The following is a 21533-nucleotide window of genomic DNA, read 5'->3' as shown; positions in this document are numbered from 1 at the left end:
TCTTTTCAGACAACATAGCCACAGTCGCATATATCAACAAACAAGGGGGGACAAGAAGTCGCCCACTGTTAGAAGAAATTCGGTTGATCATGGGCTGGGCGGAAAAGCATCTCCGGTCCATTTCAGCGCTACATGTGCCAGGGGAAGAAAATCAACTGGCAGACTTCCTAAGCAGGACTCAAGTATTGCCAGGAGAATGGGAGCTGAAGAACTCCGTCTTCAGGCAAATAGTTCACAGATTCGGTCAGCCACAAATAGATCTCATGGCGACTCCAGAGAATGCGAAGATTCCTCGATTCTTTTCCAGACTCCCGGCGTGGGGTTCAGAAGGAGTGGATGCTCTGTCCCAGAGGTGGGAGTTCTCCCTAGTGTACATTTTTCCACCTTTCCCACTCATCCACAAGGTACTCTGGAAAATCAGATCGGAGAGAGTTCGCGCAATAGTCATTCTTCCATACTGGCCCAGGAGGTCCTGGTTTCCGATGGCAGAGAGCATGGCGGTGGCAGAGCCATGGTTTCTACCAGTGTCGCACGATCTCCTGACGCAGGGTCCAGTAATGTGCCAGGACCCACAGATGGTACATTTAGCGGCGTGGAATTTGAAAGGAAGCAATTAACAGATAAAGGTTTATCTGCGGTTGTAGTAGACATGCTTCTACAAGCAAGGAAGAAGGTTTCGTCTGATATATATTACAGAATCTGGAGAATTTTTGCCGGATGGTCTAAGGATAGGTTTAATTTTTCCAAGGCTAGAATATCACACGTTCTACAATTTCTCTGTGAAGGCTTCAATAAAGGCCTATCAATAGCGACCCTGAAAGTACAAGTTTCGGCTCTTAGTGTTCTGTTGGATAAGAAGTTGGCGGACCAGGGGTTGATAAAAAGGTTTTTTCAAGCAGCAAAAAGAATCCGTCCAAAGATTAGACCAATAATTCCTCAGTGGGATCTCAATCTAGTACTAAATGGTCTCATGACAAATCCATTTGAACCATGTGAGAGGTCTAAGCTAAAATTTCTTACGTGGAAAGTGGCGTTTATGGTCGCTATCACGTCGGCAAGACACGTGGGGGAGTTACATGCGTTACTATGTTGTGAACCCTATCTTAAGTTATTTCCGGACAAAGTAGTCCTAAGAACTAAACCATCATTTTTTCCGAAGGTGGTTTCCTCTTTTCATATGAGTCAAGATATTGTTTTGCCTTGTTTTTTTCCAAACCCAGCCAGTAGAAGAGAAGAAGATCTTCATACATTGGATATGGTTAGAATAATCAAAATTTGTTTGGATCGAACAGCAAGCTTCAGAAAGACAAGGTCACTGTTTGTGATCCCGCAAGGGGCGAAGAAAGGATTCGCTCCTTCAAAACAAACTATCTCGAGGTGGCTCAAAGAAGTGATTTGTTTCACCTACAAGAAAGTTGGCCGACAAGTTCCAGAAGGCATAAAGGCACACTCGGCTAGAGCAATGGCAACTTCCTGGGCAAGAGAGGCTAACGTCTCGGTCAAAGACATATGCCAAGCTGCGACATGGTCATCCATACATACCTTTGCAAAACATTATGCATTGGATGTAGCTGAAGAATCTTTTGGGGGCAGAGTCCTACATCAGGCCTTGATCTAAGGTATTGTAGCCCACCCTACTGCTTTGGTATATCCCATTGTGTGGCTGCCATGAAGTAAGAAGAAGAAAGTTACGGATTATGCTTACGATAATTCCTTTTATTCGGAGTACTTCATGGCAGCCTATATTATTACCCCCCCCCCCCCGTGTTTGTGTTTTTCCCTAGGATCGGTGGCGGAGACGAGTCAAAAGACTAAAGGCATGGGGGAAGGTGCTGGCTAATGTACAGGTGGAAGAAGGGGCGTGTCCTAGGGAAAAACTACCTGTCTAATTGTGAGGGGAGAGAGGGATGAACCCATTGTGTGGCTGCCATGAAGTACTCCGAAGAAAAGGAATTATCGTAAGCATAATCCGTAACTATCTAATGAGCGGCTCGAGAGCTCCGGCCCCCTGCTGGCTGCTCTGTGTAAAAAAAATAAAAAAAAAATATATATATTTTTTTAAATTAAATATATATTCATGTGCTATAAGCACATGAATAAAAATAACATGCCCCTTCACAGGAAAAAAAATCCTGATTTTTTTTACACCAAAATTTAAAAAAAAAACCTTTTAGTTTAAAAGTTCACATTTCAGTTCTCCATGAAAAGACGGAGAATTGCTACAGAGAGACGCGGCGAAAATCACTTAAAAAGACGGCGAAAATATCACAGTGTATAAAACACCGCAGGAATAACAGCATAAAACATTTAGTGCACAGCACTATTACCGATACAGAGCGGTCTCTCTCGTCTGGGCTCAGGTCTCAGCATCGCTCAGTCACCTCACATATCATATAATAAAACAGAATTTTAAAGTGGTAATGCACTATGGAGCGCCCGTTTGCTTTATTTTAGATATTTTTCACCTGTTGGATTCAGGTACCTGTTGGTTACATACGGAGCAGCCCGTTTGCTTTATTTTAGATATTTTTCACCTGTTGGATTCAGGTACCTATTGGTTACATATACGGAGCAGCCGGTATTTAATACCAAAAGTGCCTTTGAAGAGGAATAAGAACCTTTTCCGTGTACAGGTAGTGCTATACAGCAAGGTACCTGTTAAGTAAGTAATCATCTATAAGCACACGCGATAACCCTGTTTGATTACAAGTGCTGTTTTTTCTTTTGTTTACATATGGTTGCTACACAGCGCAACCTAGGACTCAGCGTGCAGCTCCCCGGCGTGTGACCACTTCCGCCTTTGGTTGGCGGAGTACGCATACCGGGCTGGCAGAAGCTGTAGCAAACCTGACTGACGCCTGTATACACAGCCTGACCCGGAGCTCGGAGGACTTCCGGCAACGGCGTGGTGTGACATGGCGCCTCGGCAGGTGAGTCCTGTGTGCGTAATTAATGTGCTATGGGGGTGGGGGTGTTTTGTGGTGGGTATTTAAATGTTTGTGTGTATGAGCACTGATGTGCTGCTGTCCCTGGCGAAGGGGGGAACCCCGAAACTGTCGGACTATTAAAGGACTTATTTTACCAAAGCATGTGTGAGTGCCGCCAACATGGAATACTGTGAAGTCGGATCTAGGATCTAACAAGGAAGGCACCTCCAGCAAGTATACACCTATTTACTTATGCTTCACTGAGAGCATTGCAGTGATCCGGAGTGCCAAGTCATCCCATTTGCTATATATATATATATATATATATATATATATATATATATGACAGCAGGTAGTGGACCAACGGCGCTGACAGGTGCAACTACTCCAGCCAATTTAGAAGAACTTGGTAATCAGGTTGATTTAGCAAGTCAGCACTAAATCCAATTTTTAGGACTGCAGCCTCCTCCAAACTCCCTGGACTCTGGGAGTAAACAATGGATCTGTCAAAAAAGAGGACAGGAGGGGCGCTCCATAGTGCATAAATGACAGTTTTATTAAAATGATCATAAAACCACTTTAAAAAAAAGAGACAAACAATTGCTTGTACCATAAAAAAGAACGCTGTGGGCTGGGTACCACAAGGCTTTTGTATATACAACACGACCCGGCAAACTCCTACCAGCCGTCCGGAGCACTATCGCCAACCAGGATCACCCACTGGGAACACCGATGGTGAGAACAGCGTGTCGTTGGAAGCCGTAGGAACAGAGGCGTGCAGGGGAGCCGGGTACACACACAGCAGACGTCACAGGCCTCACCCTAACTAGTTTCGTAGTAAAACTTCGTCAGAGGGCGTGGCCTGTGACCGTCTGCTCAGAATATTTATCAGAATGATCATCCAATCAGGACACTGCAAAAAAGGTGCTCTATACTAGTGCTGAATGAAACGGTGCTAGTCATTAGTTTAAGCTGCCGCAGGTGGTCTAAAGTCAAAAGACTGAATCTTTTATATAGGGAAAATAAAATAAAAGAAGCACTAACGGAAGGGGAATAATTTAACTTTACGTATAAACATAGTTTACACCTCAAATATGAGGTTTTTAAGAAAAATATCATCTAATTAGATTATACAGAAAAAAACTTTTTATATACAATGGCGGCCGGCAATAGCAGATTGCAGTGTTGCGATCTGCTATTGCCGGCCGCCATTGTATATAAAAAGTTTTTTTCTGTATAATCTAATTAGATGATATTTTTCTTAAAAACCTCATATTTGAGGTGTAAACTATGTTTATACGTAAAGTTAAATTATTCCCCTTCCGTTAGTGCTTCTTTTATTTTATTTTCCCTATATAAAAGATTCAGTCTTTTGACTTTAGACCACCTGCGGCAGCTTAAACTAATGACTAGCACCGTTTCATTCAGCACTAGTATAGAGCACCTTTTTTGCAGTGTCCTGATTGGATGATCATTCTGATAAATATTCTGAGCAGACGGTCACAGGCCACGCCCTCTGACGAAGTTTTACTACGAAACTAGTTAGGGTGAGGCCTGTGACGTCTGCTGTGTGTGTACCCGGCTCCCCTGCACGCCTCTGTTCCTACGGCTTCCAATGACACGCTGTTCTCACCATCGGTGTTCCCAGTGGGTGATCCTGGTTGGCGATAGTGCTCCGGACGGCTGGTAGGAGTTTGCCGGGTCGTGTTGTATATACAAAAGCCTTGTGGTACCCAGCCCACAGCGTTCTTTTTTATGGTACAAGCAATTGTTTGTCTCTTTTTTTGAAAGTGGTTTTATGATCATTTTAATAAAACTGTCATTTATGCACTATGGAGCGCCCCTCCTGTCCTCTTTTTTGACATATATATATATATATATATATATATATATATATGTGTTCATGGTGGAAGGACCTCTTCTGTATAGTGCTTGGCTTTGACAAAGGTCTGTGACAAGACCGAAACGTTAGCCGTGTCATGTGAGCAACAATAAACCTTTTTATGTTTTTTCAACAATTGGTGAGTGCCCTCTTCTTTGCTTCTATTTGGGATTTGGATTTCAGTCCTTGGAGTGAGCACCACCGTGGTGACTCTGCTGTCATAGGTGCAGAACTTTTGGATATATATATATATATATATATATATATATATATATATATCGCACTGTTCCTGCTCCCCAGAGGCTTATTTGTCATATTGATGACTGCTGTTTTAAAAGCTACTTGATAAAGGTCCATTGTAAAGGACCGAAACGTTGGGGCATGATGGAATGTTATTAAACACGCAATTACCTAACGCAGGAGTTGCAAATAAACAAAATTGAAATTTTACAAACCTAATGACATTTATTTGTTAATAGGCGAGTGTCCTGCTTTCCACTTGAGATAGGGGGGAAACAGCACTCACCAGACTTGTATTAAATGATGTCATCCAGGTAAACGTCCAAGTTTAATGGTACACAGTAAGGCCTGCCGGTCCCTTAGGACCTTTCTCAGGGCAGCAACAGGAGATAACAGGTGCATTAGGTATCAAGGTATGGGGTAGGGAACTGGGACAGGGAAACACTGTCTGGGGCCCTGCTTATGTAGGGGAGTGTACACTCCCACCGCTGATGTCACTTCCGGGTCAACCCGGAAGTGCAGAGCCGCACTGTGGTGCGGTGCTGATCACTAGATGTTATAGTGATCTGCTGTGGCCAGCAGGCTATAGCAGTCCACCGGACCGTATCACCAACAGGGGGGCACATGAGGGCAAGGGGCAAAGCAGGAGACACTTAAACTGGGTACCAGGACCATGTGTAGTCAGATGGGGGATTATTTTGGTTCACTCTTTCTGACAAATTGCTTCTTAGATGGACAAAACCATGTGCGCTGAAGGTGGGGCAGATGTTACTTGTACAGTAAGAATTAGATTTGGGTGGGGTTTTACTTCAAAGTGAGATCTATCTTGCATTTTAAAATTAAAGCAGCCAGTATTTACCCTGCACAGAAACAAAATAGCTCCCACAAATCGAATTCTCTCTGCACATTTAACATCTGCCCCCCCTGCAGTGCACATGGTTTTGTCCATCTAAGAAGGATTTAGTCAGAAAGAGTCAACTAGAATAAGGCCCATGGTGTGATCACATGCTGCACTCAGCCACAGCCTTCCATTGGCTGTTGCAGAGTCATGTGACCGATGTAAACAAAGGGGTTATGTCAGTGATGTTGGAAGAGACAGTGGTGGACTGTCACCGTGTATAGCATGCTGCAAGCAGGCTCCAGACATTTGGAGAAAGAAAATTAAATATTATAAAAAATAAAGTTTATGGAATGTCACACTTGTCAGGTATGCTCTGCCATTCTACTTCCTTTGGTGTAGTGTGGACAGTCTTAATACACTCTTATAATTTAGCTATATAATAGGGTGGGACACAGTGGCTACCCCGAGATTGAGATAACTTTATATTAGAAAAAAGGGGGCACAAAGTGGCTCGATGCGATTATAGGATGGGTAGCCTAGGGGTGGGACAAATTTTATAATCACTGTTGATGGTATATTGATCAAAGCATTCTCTGATGAGAAAAGTGAATCTAAGTCAAAAAGATGTAAAATTGAAAAAAATGTGAAAAATTATCTAAAAAAAATTGAAAAATTATCTAAAAAATCGTGAACAAATGTGCAAAAATCTCAAAATCTTGTGCAAACTGTGTGAAATCACATCTACAGAGAAAGTTGGAAAATCTATTGGTCATCTATTGGAGAAAATTTTAAAAAGAGTTGTTCTCGTTTATTCCTTTGGGCGCGATCATGTCCAATCTATAAATCCATTTGCTCTCAGCTTTGCGGAGTAGCAATGTATGGTCTCCTCCTCTTAGGGGTGGTGGGATCCAGTCGATGAGCTTACATCTTAGATCAGGTACATTATGTGGTGCTGTAATAAAGTGCCTAGGTACAGGCAGATCAGCTATTCCAGAGTCCAGTGCTTGACGGATGGAGAGCCTATGGTTGGCCATTCGTTCCCTAAACTTCCTGGTTGTTATTCCTACATAATACAGCCCACACGGTCAGGTTAAAATGTAGACAAGATGATCCATCATAAAATAGAGTCTGAATTTGATTTTAATTTGTTGTCCATACATATATATATATATATATATATATATATATATATATATATATATACACACACACACAAACATACAAACAAACACTGTACACTGTATTTACATACATACATTAATTAGGCAGTGGACAGCAGCAGCAGTGTCAAGTACTTGGAGTGGAGAGTGCAGGATAGAACAGAGCCATGCAGGAATCACAGCAGTGTGTTCTTTTGGCAGGTTATCTGTTTTCTTCACAAACCCAATATTCGCCTCTGTTTGAAAAGGGGGTGGGCTTATTCCTTAGGGCAGGGCTTAATCACAGACTGCAGCAGTGGGTTTAAAACCATTTAAAACATTTTTTTGTGTCAGGGCCGGTTTCTGTGTACCCAGAACTGACCCTCCCCCCCCCCCCCCTGCATGCACCACTGGAATAATTATCTTTTTTTTTTCTTTTGAAACGTTCAACTTTTTTCATGGACTTTTCCATAACCAACAACTTCAAGTCCATTTAACATTTGCTGAGTATAGAAATCAATTCAATGCAGAAAGGGACATTGGGTGAGATTTAATAGGATGAGGGATTCAGAAAGTGAGAGATTTGGTAAGAAATCTCCAGTTTTTTAAAGCGGCAATCATTTACACTGCAAAATCAAACTGGTTTTGCAGTGTAAATGATTGCCGCTTTAAGAAAACTGGAGATTTCTTACCAAATCTCTCACTTTCTGAATCTCTCATCCTATTAAATCTCACCCTATGTGTCTTCCTATGGTGGGTATATTCTTCACCCTGAATCCTCTAGGAATTTGTACTGTCAATGTCATTCAATGACAATGTCATTCCATGATAAAGGAAATCTATAACTCTTTTCTCCAATTGGTGTAATTACTTATACAGGTTCTCATTAGAAATGCTCCCACTGGACTCAAACACTGGATCTTTATACAGTATGTTGCTGTCTTTTGCATCCAAAAAGCTGAAAACCTCTTGAATATCACATTGCAACATATGTATGAATGATATTGTCTAATACATCACTAATGACAACAGGCATCTTCAAAAGTGACCAGTGCTTATAAAGTGAAAAAAAAAAAATCGTTTTATCCGGGTGCCAAAAAAATCCGCAAAAGTTCAGAAAATGCAAATTAAAAAAAAACTGCTAAATGAAATATACTGGCTATGCAGCTACCTTGATGATCTAGATAACTAGTGAAGGCGCTTTATGATTGCCATAGACGTTTGGCCTCCTTGGGGAATCGCACACCCCAAAATGCACTCATATTGTCAAGAGGTGGCAGTCCTAGACTTTATACCAGGACAAACAATGCAGTGTTTATTACTGGAATTTTTGGGGGTCTGATAGCCCCTTTGTCAGGAAACAAAATAGTGAATAGTGATAATGCACATATAAATATACTGACAAACAGATCCTCCCAGCCACCGCCATCTGTCCGGAATCTAGTTCCCTACTTCTGGTTGCGGAAACACAGTCACACCGAAATTGCCATAATCCAGATGCCAGCACTGAGGTACACTATAGATTGCCATAGGAACCAGTAAAAATATTTTAAAATATATGCTGTAACCAAAGCTATATCGATTAAAGCATAACAAACTGATGTATGGAACAGTGCCCTATAAAATGAGTTAAAAGTACATGTGTTTGGTGCTTAAAACTTGTTCAAATAATATACTGTATAAACACATGTAATGTATACAGTGCACATATATGCTCACAGCACCAGATGCAATGAACTGTGGTAAAATATTTAAATACTCGTACTATAACAATGATACAGTATAGCAAACAAATTATGTTTTATTCATTTTGGTCCATGATAAAAACACACAATGTGATCACAACCCAATAATAGTAAGTTTTATTATATATAGCACACTTTCTCTGACAGGATTCAAGACGCTTTATAATATATATATTTTTATATATATTTCTTTGATAAATAAATCCCTGTCATTGCTAACTGTAGTAGTGTCCCTTTTGAGGGTTCTTCTTGGGGTGTGTCATTCCCTGCCACACAGGGCCGGCGCTACCCACTCAGCAGCTCCTGCAAAGCAGGGAGGCGCCATGCTGAAAAGGCGCTGTCTCCCTCCCTGCTCTGCAACAGCTGCCTCAGCCCTCACTGTCACTGCCTCCTGCATGCCGCCTGCAGCACCTGTCTGACAGCGGTCGGCAGTATAAAGATTTGCTCCCTGCACCGCAAGTGCACACAGCCTGCATGTCACCCACAGTGCCTGTCTGACAGCGGGCGGCAGTATGGAGAAGCTGAGCAGCTCCCTGCACACACTGTCCTCCTCCTGTGACCTTCCCCCTCTTCCTCACGGACACTTGCACTGAGGCATGTAGCGCTGTCTGTGAATGCCTGGATGACATGTCATGTCTGGATTCGCCCCCTACCCATTGCTCCCTGCAACTGTCAGCTGTCAATGAAATGATGAACAGGCAGCAGTGCCGCCTCCCCTTCCTTCCCTCTTCTCAGTGTGCTGTGCCACTGCCAGTGCTCAACAGTCCGGCCCCTCTATCCCCTCCCCTCTTCTTCCATCTGCTCCTTCTCTCCCCTCCTTTCCCCCTCAGTCACGAGAGGGGTGTAATGGCGTCCTCAGTGTGCTGCCCAGTGGCGTAACTACCGAGGGTGCAGGGGGTGCAGCTGCTATGGGGCCCGAGCTGTTCTAGGGCCCGCTGCACCCCCTGCACCCAAAGATCAGCGCTCCCTGCTCCTCCTTGCACACAAGAGAAAGCAGCTGCTGCGACAGCCCCCTCACCCCGGGACACCCGCAGCCACGGAGAATGAAGCTGCGCTGTGGGTGTGCGCTCCCCCATAGTTCCAACCCACTTGTCACCAATGACTCACCATCCTTCCTGAGTCACTCCCTGGCCGCTCTCCTGAAGTCCCGCGATTCGCGGACATTTAGGGGGCGGGGCTTAATGCCTTAAAGTGCCCGCCTCAATAGAGGTCCTCCTTGGCTCTGTTCCCACTTCCCAGAGATTGCTGCAATAAGGTAATGCTCGTCCCCCTTTCTCTCTGCCACCCCCTCTCTTTCTCCAGTCTCTTTCCCCTCTTTCTCTATCTTTCTGAAGCCATCTCCCCCCCCCCCCTCAGAATGTCTCATCCCCATGACTCTGATGCTGTCTCTCCCCCCCCCCTCTCTCTGACACTGTTTCTGACTCTGACCCCAGTGCACCTTAAACAACTGAGACTATTGCCATTTCATCACTATTCCCCACACCGATCTCCAAACCCTTCCCATCCACTGTCTATTTCTACTCTGCTATTCTGCACTAGGCTTAAATAATAAAAGCAATTATATTTGCACATGCCAATGCTATTGTCTTCATTAGACAAATACTTATACATACAGGGGTGTTATTAGAGGAGAGCGCTGTGCACACCTGTACGTTTCTATATCCCTTCATAGTGCCTGGACCACTCTGATAGCCCAGAAGCACCTTTGTATGGTCAGTTTTGAGCACAATACCCCATCCAGTGCTTAAACTGTCTCTGACACTGTCTGTTCCCCACTCTCTCTGACACCGTGTCCCGTCTCCTACCCCTCTCTATGATGCAATCTCCTCCCCCTCTCTCTTTCTCCGTCTCTTCCCCCCTCTGTCTGATGTCGTCTCTTTCCCCCCTCTGTCTGATGCCATCTCCTTCCCTCTCTCCTTGAAGCCGTCTCCTCCCCTTGCTCTGACGCCGTCTCCTCCCCTTGCTCTGACGCTGTCTCCTCCCCCTTGTTCTGATGCCATCTCCCTCCCTCTGATGCCGCCTGCTCCCCCTCTCTCTGACGCCATCTCCTCCCACCTCTCTTTGTCTTTCTAGCGCTGTCTACCTCCCTCACTCACTCCATTCTGTTTGTAACTCTGTCTCCCCCTAACATCTTCTTTGTCATTAACTCCTCTCACACTCCCAATCTTGCTACCCTAATGCTTGGTACACACTGGAGGATATTCATGCGATATCGGTAACGGTATCGATATTGTCCATATCGTTACCAATAAATCGCTCAGTGTATACCCAGCCTAAGGGGAATTGTATGGACAATGTGTGGGGGGCCCTTTTCAAAAGTTTGCTATGGGGCCCACAACATTCTAGTTACGCCTCTGGTGCTGCCTACGCAGATAGAAGAGATAGAAGAGGAGGGACTGCACAAGAGTTAATCAGCATGTGCTGCACATACTTTTTGTACTGCTTTCAGATCGCATCGCACACACATTGCATGCATGCCGTGCGATGGGATCTAGCCCATAACGAATGACATTCTCGCAGCGTGTATGGGCACCTTTAGTGCCTGCAACATTTTGCGGACACAGCACTGAGATGGTGTATGCATACATGTACATGCACCCGAGATCCTCCATAGGATTGCATGTTGCATACGCTCCCACAATCGGGCTGCAGCTTGATGCAATGGCATTGTGAAAGGACACAAAATGTATGGTTTGCAGGAGGGCGCCGGACACCCTTACACCGGCCCTGCTGCCACAGATTCTCCAGAGGAAGCCATGAAGATCTCTGAAGCCAGAGTCAGATACGCCATCACACCACACCGTCACAGGGGTGCTGTTACATTACTGTACCTCGCTAGGGTGTCAAACATGAAAAGTGTAATGCTGAGAATATGAAGTAAATAAACCTACCTGCTCTCAATTGCATGACCTCAGCCCCCTCCCCAAGAAGTAGCTAGGACCTCTAATGCTGCCCATATACTTGTGAGATATTGCTTGCAATCATTCGATTTCGAACACAATAAAAATGATTGTATGCACATTTTGTGTACCATGCGACGCAAATCTCACGTATCATGATCTTATGTTCTGCGCATAATATTTATCGAATTGTACTTGCGGTCGAATGACGTTTTGTGCACAATTTATTTTTTAAAATGCAACTTTCGATTCCTGAAGTTTTCTCATCACTTCCTGGCCACTTCTCTTCCACCCACTGTGCACAGATCTGTTTGATAAGATGGTGTGTTTTTACAGCATTTGATGCAATCTCATTTGATCATGCGATCCCGCCCGATTTTTTTTTATCGCAAGGGGCATTCAATAATTTGCATGATTGTATGCATAGTTGCATTCCAAAAAAAGCATTGCATTGAGTACAATCACAGAAGTGTATGGGTAGCATTACAGAGACTCTTATAGGGCCACATATTGTTGAAAGAGTCGTTATAGACCAATGTCTGCAGTCAATACCAGAGCTCTGCGTAAGCGGGTGAGCCATAAAGACCCTAAAAACAGCAGACTGATTTGTGGTTATGGTGGAGACTTATGTGTTGACCAAGGAGCTATTGAGTGTACCCCAAAGTCCCCAATCCCTACAACAACAAACTCCAGTGACTGTTGGTAAAACTGCTCCTATGGGAAAAAAAGGCTTGGCAGCTAAATGAACTTAAGGCTGTGGTTATGACACCTGGAGACTGGGCCTCTGTGCCAGGAAAATTCCCGCCACATCAAAGGCTTGATAATACTGTGATCAGTACTTTGTGTTTTTATGAGATACATACAGATGTACAGCTGTCAGGATACCGACGCTGGCATCCCAAAGGAGGGAATCCTGACAGGGTTGGGTCAGTTTACTTCCCCTCCCCCTGCCCCTATCCCAGTGATGGCTAACCTTGACACTCCAGCTGTTGTTGAACTACACATCCCAGCATGCCCTGCATCCTTTTTAGCATGGCCAAATGTAAAACTGTAGGAAGGGATGCTGGGATGTGTAGTCCAACAACAGCTGGAGTGTCAGGGTTAGCCATTACTGCCCTATCCCTAACTATCCCTCCTTGCAGCCTTATGCTAAGCTTCTTCTCCCTTCAGTCTTACCCTGTCAATCCCAATAGTGCCTTCCCTGGGTGCACAGTCCCATTCTGGATGTGGGGATTCTGAATGCCAGCATCATGACTGCTGGGATGCTAAATGCATACTGTTTTGATTGGAGCATTTTGCTAATAGTTGTCCACTTACCTCTGAACCTATGCAATGCGATAATGCTTATGTAAACTGTAGAGGGTAATTGTTACACTCACTGGGGAGCGTCACAGCCCAAGCAGGGCTTCCTGAGGCACTTCCGGAGAGAGGATGGACTGAAGGAAGGGATGGACATGCACGGGTACGGGTAGACAGATCTTCGGCTGACGGACCTCTGGACGTCTTCTGGGTAGCCACCCAGGACACCCAGGCCTAAGCCCACAGAGCACACAAGTTAGCCTTCTTACCTATAACAGCCCTTTTCCCATAAGACCTTATGTGTCTACCGGTACTTGTATGCTACCAGGATTTACATCGACAAGTGGCAGTGAAGGCTTAACCCCAAGGGACCCAGGCAGCTACCAGTTGGGAGCAGCAAGCACGGGAACTACTCTGCCTACAGAAATCTCACCTAAGACTAAATAACAAGGCTGAGAGACAAGAAGGGGTACAAAAGGCAAGGACTCATAAACACAAACAGGCTGAGACAAGGCACCCCAGCTCAGCACACACTGAGCGGGCACAGGGCACTTCAGAGACAGAGTGGTCATGAGTAAGAAAAGGAGAGTGCAATGTATAAAAACAAGAATAAGTGCTAATGAAGAATATAAACACCAAAACAAAAACAGTAAATAAGATATTTACAGACACTGAACTGTGTGGCCTAACGCCACGGCCTAAGCATAGGCCCTAACTGGGAAAGCTGACCTCACACAGCTAACTAAGAAGTCTGCTAACCTCCCTGCCAATGTTCCCTCTAATTTTACAAAGGCTGTATGTGGCAAAAACTATTGGCTGTGCAACTTTGGAAGGAAATTTATATTTTTGTGCATCACTGATATATAGAACTGGAAAACGACATTCAGCAGTTGTGTCAACTTTACTTCAAAATTATATTAAACATTCAAAACACAGCAGACAATGTAGTTAAAGGGTGAAACCCACATTGAGTCCACAACTGCAAAAAGGGGATCATTGCTGATTTGTGCGCTCTGTTGTAATGTCTGTGCACGCACTTGGCGAGTTGTGTGCACGCACACGCGCACAGCTTAGAGGGAACATTGCTCCCTGCTAAATATCAGCATAAGAGAAACTAAAGCTAGATGGTACCTGCTTGCAAAGGAGGGGGATGAGCAGCCAGGAAATAGCCAGAGGTGACCATTCGGGATTCAGGTAACAAGAGGTTAACCAGCAGGACCAGACACACCAGCAGAGTGAGAGCAGTCTCCAAAAACTTCTATATCCGGCGCCAGAGCAGCCCAAATGAATCCCTTATAAAAGCTTCCTCACTGTGTGTCCACCCCTGCTTAGTAATAAACAGCAGCTGCATGCTGCCTCAGGTGCACATACTGATTACTTCCCTGCGGCTGCCTGGTGTCCCCGTAGCCTAGGCAACTGCTGGGAAAGAGGTGGTGCCCGCAGAGAGAGACCCACTGAGCGCCTAGCAACTGCCGAGGTGACACCATCCTGGACCAGAAGTGAAGTGTCGTCCCGGCTGCCTGGCAATAGCTGGGACCAGAGCTGCAGGGCCCGACTGCGCCGGGCAAGCACCGCTATTGCAGCCCCTAACAGTAATTTTTTGATCAGCTAGCCTGCACAGCAAAATGACAGGCTGAGCCAAAGAGAGAATTATGTGTATTCTGTGTAGAATGCAAACAAGCACAGGCTCTGTTAGATTCTGGTAGTCTGATGACTCTTCTGAAAGATGAGTTGGTAAACCCTTTAAAAAGGCAGCTGAAACTTATTGGAGTGGCCTTCATACATGGGGATACTCCATATTATGGTAGTAAAGTGAACATACGGGGTGAAATGTAATAGGATGAGAGATTCAGAAAGTGAGAGATTTGGTAAGAAATCTCCAGTTTTTTTTAAAGCGGCAATCATTTACACTGCAAAACCAGTTTGATTTTGCAGTGTAAATGACTGCCGCTTTAAAAAAACTGGAGATTTCTTACCAAATCTCTCACTTTCTGAATCTCTCATCCTATTACATTTCACCCAGAAACTCCATATGGGCCTAGGGTTACCACCCGTCCGGGATTACTCCGGACAGTCCGGTATTTTAGACCGGCGTCCGGAGTCCAGACGGGTGCCTGTCCCGGACTATACAATGTCCGGGAACAATCCCCCTGCTCAGCCGGCACCGCTTGTGTACTGATGCCCCCACGTAAAAACATACCGGAGGCGGATCCGATGATCCTCTTGAAGTCGGGGTAGGGGGCGGTGACGTTGGGCTGTCCCCTACTCCTTCAGTGTGTGTTTCAATTTGCGGCTGAGTGATGAGTGACACAGTCACTCCGCCGCGGTGCTAGCTGGGAGGAGGGAGGCGGGACGGACACAGAGACAGTGTGTATGACTACACGTGTCCTCCGCCTCCTCCTTCTGCGGGCGGTGCTGGCGTGTGACCCCCTGTCCTGAGTCTGACATACATGATGTGAGTCAGTGGCAGTGCCTGGCGCGACGGACGGATGGACCGGACGACGTGGCGGTGAGTGCGGGCACCGGGCAGCAGTTTAGTTTGTTTGGTGAGCAGAGCAGTAACAGTTGATGGAAGTTGTCGTGAGTTGAAATGGCCAGTCACGTTGTGTGAACTTGTCCTAGGCCAGTCCACTCTGTGGCCGGGCAGGCCAGGCCCAGCAGGCAGAAAGGCAAGAGCCAGCAGCACGCAGCCGCCCCAGCCCACACATGACACACCTGCAGTGTGCCAGCGCAGCGAAGTCGGCAGTGTGTGGCTGCTGCCTTTTGTAATGGTCCCCCCACGGCTCCTGCAGCACTGCCACACACTGAGTAGTGTCACCTCACACAGTCACCACCACACTCAATACAGGCAGTCCCCTTCTGGGCATCGTGATGCTGCAGGGGAGATGTGGTGGTGCTGCAGGTAGGGTTCAGGCCTCTGGCAAGTGAGGTACCTATCACCTCCCTTCTGGCAATGGGGAGATACCTATCACGTGCCCACACCTGGCATTTTGGGGTACTTGTTACCTGCCTCACCCCTGCCAATAGTGGGGTACCTATCACATGCCACCTGGCAATAGTGGGGTGTAATGGGCATTAGTGTGTGGCATAGCGTGTAATGGGCATAACTGTGTGTGGCATATGTTTAATGGGCATCACGGTGTTTGCTATAACATGTAATGGGCAGTACAATGTTTGGTATAACGTGTAATGGGCAATATTACATGTGGTATACAATGTAATGGGTATACCACCTTTAAACGGCATTACGTTGAATTTTTTTGGTGCGCACAGTTCATGTTGTCCCTACTTTGCAAAAATGTCAGTCCTTGCATAACGAGTAATGGGCATAATGTGTAATGGGCATCACAGTGTGTGGCATAATATGTAATGGGCATTATGGCATGTGGTATACTATGTAATGGGTGTGTGACATGTAATCGGCATTATGTTGAAATTTTTTGCCGCGCGCCTACGACGCGCACTGTCTATATTGTTCTTCCTTTACAAAAAGCTTTTTCAGTCCTGGCATATCGTGTAATGGGCATTGCAGTGTATAGCGGAACATGTAATGGGCATTATGGCATGTGGTATACTATGTAATGGGTGTATGATGTGTAATCAGCATTACAGTGCCTGTGCATAACAAGTAATAAGCATAATGTATAATGGGCATCATGGTGTGTGGCATAACATGTAATGGGCATTATGGCATGTGGTATACTATGGCATTTTGTATACTATGTAATGGGTGTGTGACGTGTAATCGGCATTATGTTGAAAATTTTTGACGCGCGCATTATGGTATGCAAAATCAAGAATGAAATTGAAGCAAAGGTTAAAAAAAAAATCAACATTAGGCGGGTCAAAGGGCGGAGCTGGGGGCGTGGTGGGGGAGGGGATGTGGGTGTGTCAAGGGGCGGGTCACTGTCCGGGAATCTCTCAACAAAAAGGTGGTAACCCTATATGGGCCTATGGTAGTCACTGCTGGTTTAATTCATGATTGAATGTATAGAAAAAAAGAAAAAAAGTATTTTCCCTGTAAGGGGAAAAGTGGGGAAGGTGGCCCTGTGAATTGAGATGGTTTACTAGCAGCTGCTGACAACTTCAGGCTAGTCGAGCCTGAAATAAACAAAGACAGAAAAAAGTTGGGGGAGTAGCAGTGCTAATAATGTATTGACAGATTCATTCTGTATATATTTAAAAAGAGAATATACATTGGACTGATATCACATAAATGTTAAATTGAATAAAACAATGCAATATGTGACCATATATTAAAAGCATACACTACTGGTAAATAAGGGGGGGATTGATGCAAATTAGGCACCACACATGGAAGGTGTTATGACTGTCCATTCCTAGGACGCCTCAGGGGATCAAATAGATATGGATGTTATATTACCCTCACAGCATTGAGGTCATGGGTTCGATTCCCATCATGGCTCTAACTGTGCAGTGTTTACATATTCTCTCCGTACTTGCCTGGGTTTCCTCCCACAATCCAAAAATATACTGGTAGGCAAATTGGCTCGAAACTAAATTAACCCTAGAATGTCTGTGTGGGCATGTAAATGTGGTAGGGAATATAGATTGTAAACTCCACTGGGGTCGGGACTGATGTGAATATTCAAATATTCTCTGTAAAGTACTGTGGAATATGTGTGCACAATATAAGAAACTGGTAATAAATAAAATAAATAAATAAACAATAATCCACACCCATGATAAAATCCTGTCAGCCTGAACAGGAAGTCTCTCATTTGCCTGAGGAGCATACTTGCCTACTTTTGAAAACTAGTTTCAGCGAGATTATGGTTGGTAGTAGAATTTTGCACAGCACCCCATTGAGGAGGCATGTCATGCTCCACCCAAAGGGCGTGTCTAGTTCTATATATAGAGAGATTGTGAAAAGAGATTGTGAACGTGGCACCTACAAGCATGGGTGAGTACTGCTACATCGGAGAGGAATCTTTTTAAATGACATATTCAAATGTAGATGAGCGCCAAAGCAGTTAGTAGGATATACTATACTTGGTAAAGTGCTGGGAAATGGTGCTGATGATTCAATGTAAATGTATCTATCTCTCATTCCTTTTATCCCAAAAAAATGTTACAGTGTAATGAGGGCTAGGTGAAATGAGGGAGATTGCTAGACTAATGAGGGAGAGAGGGAGATTACTGCTATTTCAGGGAGTCTCCTGAAACACTAGCCATTCCTAAGAATGGGGTGCAAACAGCACCCACTTCCCAGGATGGGGTGCATTGGCCTGTGACCACACACTCTAGTAAATACAAACACAGGGGGCCCAGCACTCACTACAACAAACTAACTCACCTTAATATTCAAATAATCAATTAAATAAATAATGGGGTTTTAGTTCATGAATTGATCAATGCATTTAAGCTTGCAGCCCATCGCCAAGGTACCCCATTTCACTGCAAGTCCTACACTAACAACTGATTTTCATGGGAACCTGGCAACTGTTTGCACATCATAGCTAAAATGAACATGTGTTATTTTCCTGGGTATATATATACTATAAAGTCCAAGAGAAAATATGCTTTAGTGAAAAGTGGCATAATCAATATATGCATATATATAAATAACCCTCTCCATCTCTTTTAGGTGACACCTGCACTATGGCTGACTATACCCGGCTCAAGAACATTCTTCTTGATCTCCAGTCTAATCGGAAGAAGCAGGAAATCACTTCTCTGGAAGATAACATAGCTAAAAAACGGGCACTTGTAGAAGATATGTTTAACTATTTGGATATAAACATTGATGGTCATCTAGACAGCTCTGAACTGGATCAGGTGGGCATTTACTTGGTGGAACATTGAATTACTGTATAAATGGAATTGCATTTTTCATTCAAAGTGTGAATTGAATATAACATAGTGGAATTCTTGTGAGAAAAACTGTTTCCAATCGCCAATCTAACATGAGAAAAAAGAAGCAATATGCACTGAATTGCAAACACTCCTCTTTGAAATGCTTTGGGACTATTTCTATTTCTATTGGGTGACATTTAATAGGAGTCGACTTGTGTTTTTGTGAGATAAATCGCATTTTCTAAAAGTGCATTAAAAAATTGCACTTAATTCGCATCCAGATGTTTTCGCACAGAAAAGTATACAAATCGCTTATTTAATAGCATGCGCAAATGGAAATCGCATTTTTTTGGTCGATATAATTCGCACCAGGGTCTGATGTGCAAATTGGTCAGAGACATGCACAGATCATTGTGATCTGTGCATGTTTCTGGTGTAAAAATAGAGTAAAGCAAAAAAAAAAAAAAAAAAAACGGCGTGAGCAAAACCAGCCCCGGGCTCAAAGAGCCGGTCCTGGTTTCATAAAATCACGGGGCAAAACAAATAGGGTTCCCCTTCATTTTATAAAACCAGCACCAGGCTCAAGGGCCGGTCCTGGTTCCCAAAATATGGGGGACAAAATGACTAGGGGTCCCCCGTATTTCAAGAACCAGCACCGGGCCCAACCAGCCAGCAGGGTTATGCAACAGCTGGGGGGAGATTTTTTATACAAGTCCCCCCGGCCAAAGCATTCATCCCCCTGACTGGTCAGCATGGGCAGGGGTCCTGGGGGAGTGGGGACCACCCAATGAAGGGGTCCCACCCTCCAGAACTTACCTGCCCATGCTGAAGCCCGGGGCTGTCCTCGATGCCCCTGGGCGGTGGGCATCGAGCTGATAAATGATGTAAAAAAATAGATTAAAAACTATTATCTTATACCATGGAACTATGAGTCCCAGCAAGCCTCCTCCACATGCTGGGACTTGGAAAAACCCAAGTCCCAGCATGAGGGGCATTAATGGGCCCGCTGGCACTTGTAGTTCCGCAGTAAAATAAATAGTTAAATAAACACACTGACACCCATTTAAAATAAAACTTTAATACATACAAAGCCCACACATACTGATACTTACCTATCTTGAGCCCGTCGGTAGGTCCCTGGGTCCGGTCCGGTGGCTTGGTTCCGGGGCTGGTCCGGGTCCGGGGCTCCAGGGCTGAAGTGTCCGGGGTCCTGGATCCGAAGAAATCCATGGGGGACCTGTGGAAGAAAATCCTACTCACCCAGGTCCTCTGGCGAACATCCCGACATCTTCTCCATCTCCGCTGTCTCCGCCGCCTCCGCCGCCGGTACACGATGGACTTTGAGAGGCGCAGAGATGTTTTATCTTCCGCGCCTCTCATCCAAATGATTCTATTGGCCGCCTATCGGCCAATCAGGAGGCGACTTTCGCGGCTCCTGATTAGCCGCTAGGCGGCCAATAGAATCATTTGGATGAGAGGCGTGGAAGATGAAACATCTCTGTGCCTCTCAAAGTCCATTGTGTACCGGCGGCGGAGACGATGGAGAAGATGTCGGGATGTTCGCCAGATGACCTGGGTGAGTAGGATTTCCTTCCACAGGTCCCCCATGGATTTCTTCGGATCCAGGACCCTGGACTCTTCAGCCCTGCAGTCCCGGACCAGCCCCGGAACCAAGCCACCGGACCGGACCCAGGGACCTACCGACGGGCTCAAGGTAAGTATCAGTATGTGTGGGCTTTGTATGTATTAAAGTTTTGTTTTAAATGTGTGTCAGTGTGTTTATTTAAATATTTATTTTACTTATTTTACTGTGGAACTACTGTGGAACTACAAGTGCCAGCGGGCCCTTTAATGCCCCGCATGCTGGGACATGTGGTTCTCCAAGTCCCAGCTTGCGGGGCAGGATGCCAGAACACCAATGCCGGAACTTCAACAGCTGGCATCCTGAACAGAAGTATGCCAGTGCTCCCCAAGGACAGTATGGGGAAGTGAATGGGGAGGGGGGGAATTAGGTTTAGGCATTAATGGGAGGACTTAGGATCAGATGCACTAAGCTTCAAAAGTGATAAAAGGAGAGTGATAAACAGCCAGCCAATCAGCTCCTACCTGCCATGTCACAGGCTGTGTTTGAAAAATGTCAGGTAGGAGTTGGTTGTTTTTATTTTTCACTCTCCATTTTATCACTTTTGATGCTTAGTGCATCTGGCCCTTAGTATTAGGCTGTGGGAGGGTATGTTTAGAATGTAGGGAAAAAGGCTAGGTTAAGGCAGCGGGGTATGGGTATTTGCAGTGACGGAACTACCGTGGGTGCAGCTGCTATGGGGCCCGGCGGCTGGGGGGGCCCGGGCCCCATGGACAGCAAGCAAGCACCCCCTGCACCATGACCGCCAATAAGAGGCTTGTGCTGGCTGTCTGTCTGTGCAGTGAGTCAGTCACTGTACAGTATAGTATGCTGGGCTGGCGGGGGAGGACGCCGCCGACGTGATCATCATTATCGCGCCTCGCGGGTCTGCAGCAGCAGCTCCTGCTGCTGGTATTTGCGAGCCCCAGGCCCGGCCGCTTGTCCGGCTTGTGGGAGAGAGAGTCCGTGCACGGCACGCTATGCTGCTGCTTGCTCTGCTGTTAGCCCCGGCCGCTGATGTTTACGTGCTGATGTGCTGTGGTGTGCTGCAGAGACCCGGCAGGGTGAGTACTCGGTGGGTGCAGAGGACACACACCATGTACACAGCGGCACATGTACTGG

At 45.4% G+C, this 21533-nt stretch overlaps 1 protein-coding gene across 2 annotated transcripts in view; it reads left to right on the top strand.

Moving 5' to 3' along the window:
- Positions 1–21533, top strand: part of LOC146074076 (follistatin-related protein 4-like) — a 1002356-nt gene that overhangs the window by 630711 nt on the left and 350112 nt on the right. For both annotated transcript variants that reach the window (XM_083181806.1, XM_083181805.1), the window contains exon 5: positions 18582–18772. In XM_083181806.1, the coding sequence (XP_083037932.1) occupies positions 18582–18772 (191 nt within the window). The remainder of the gene's footprint in view (positions 1–18581; positions 18773–21533) is intronic.

Source organism: Crinia signifera, chromosome 4, assembly GCF_055691185.1.
Source record: "Crinia signifera chromosome 4, ASM5569118v1, whole genome shotgun sequence".
Classification (NCBI taxonomy): domain Eukaryota; kingdom Metazoa; phylum Chordata; class Amphibia; order Anura; family Myobatrachidae; genus Crinia; species Crinia signifera.
This window is presented reverse-complemented; position numbering and strand designations above follow the sequence as displayed.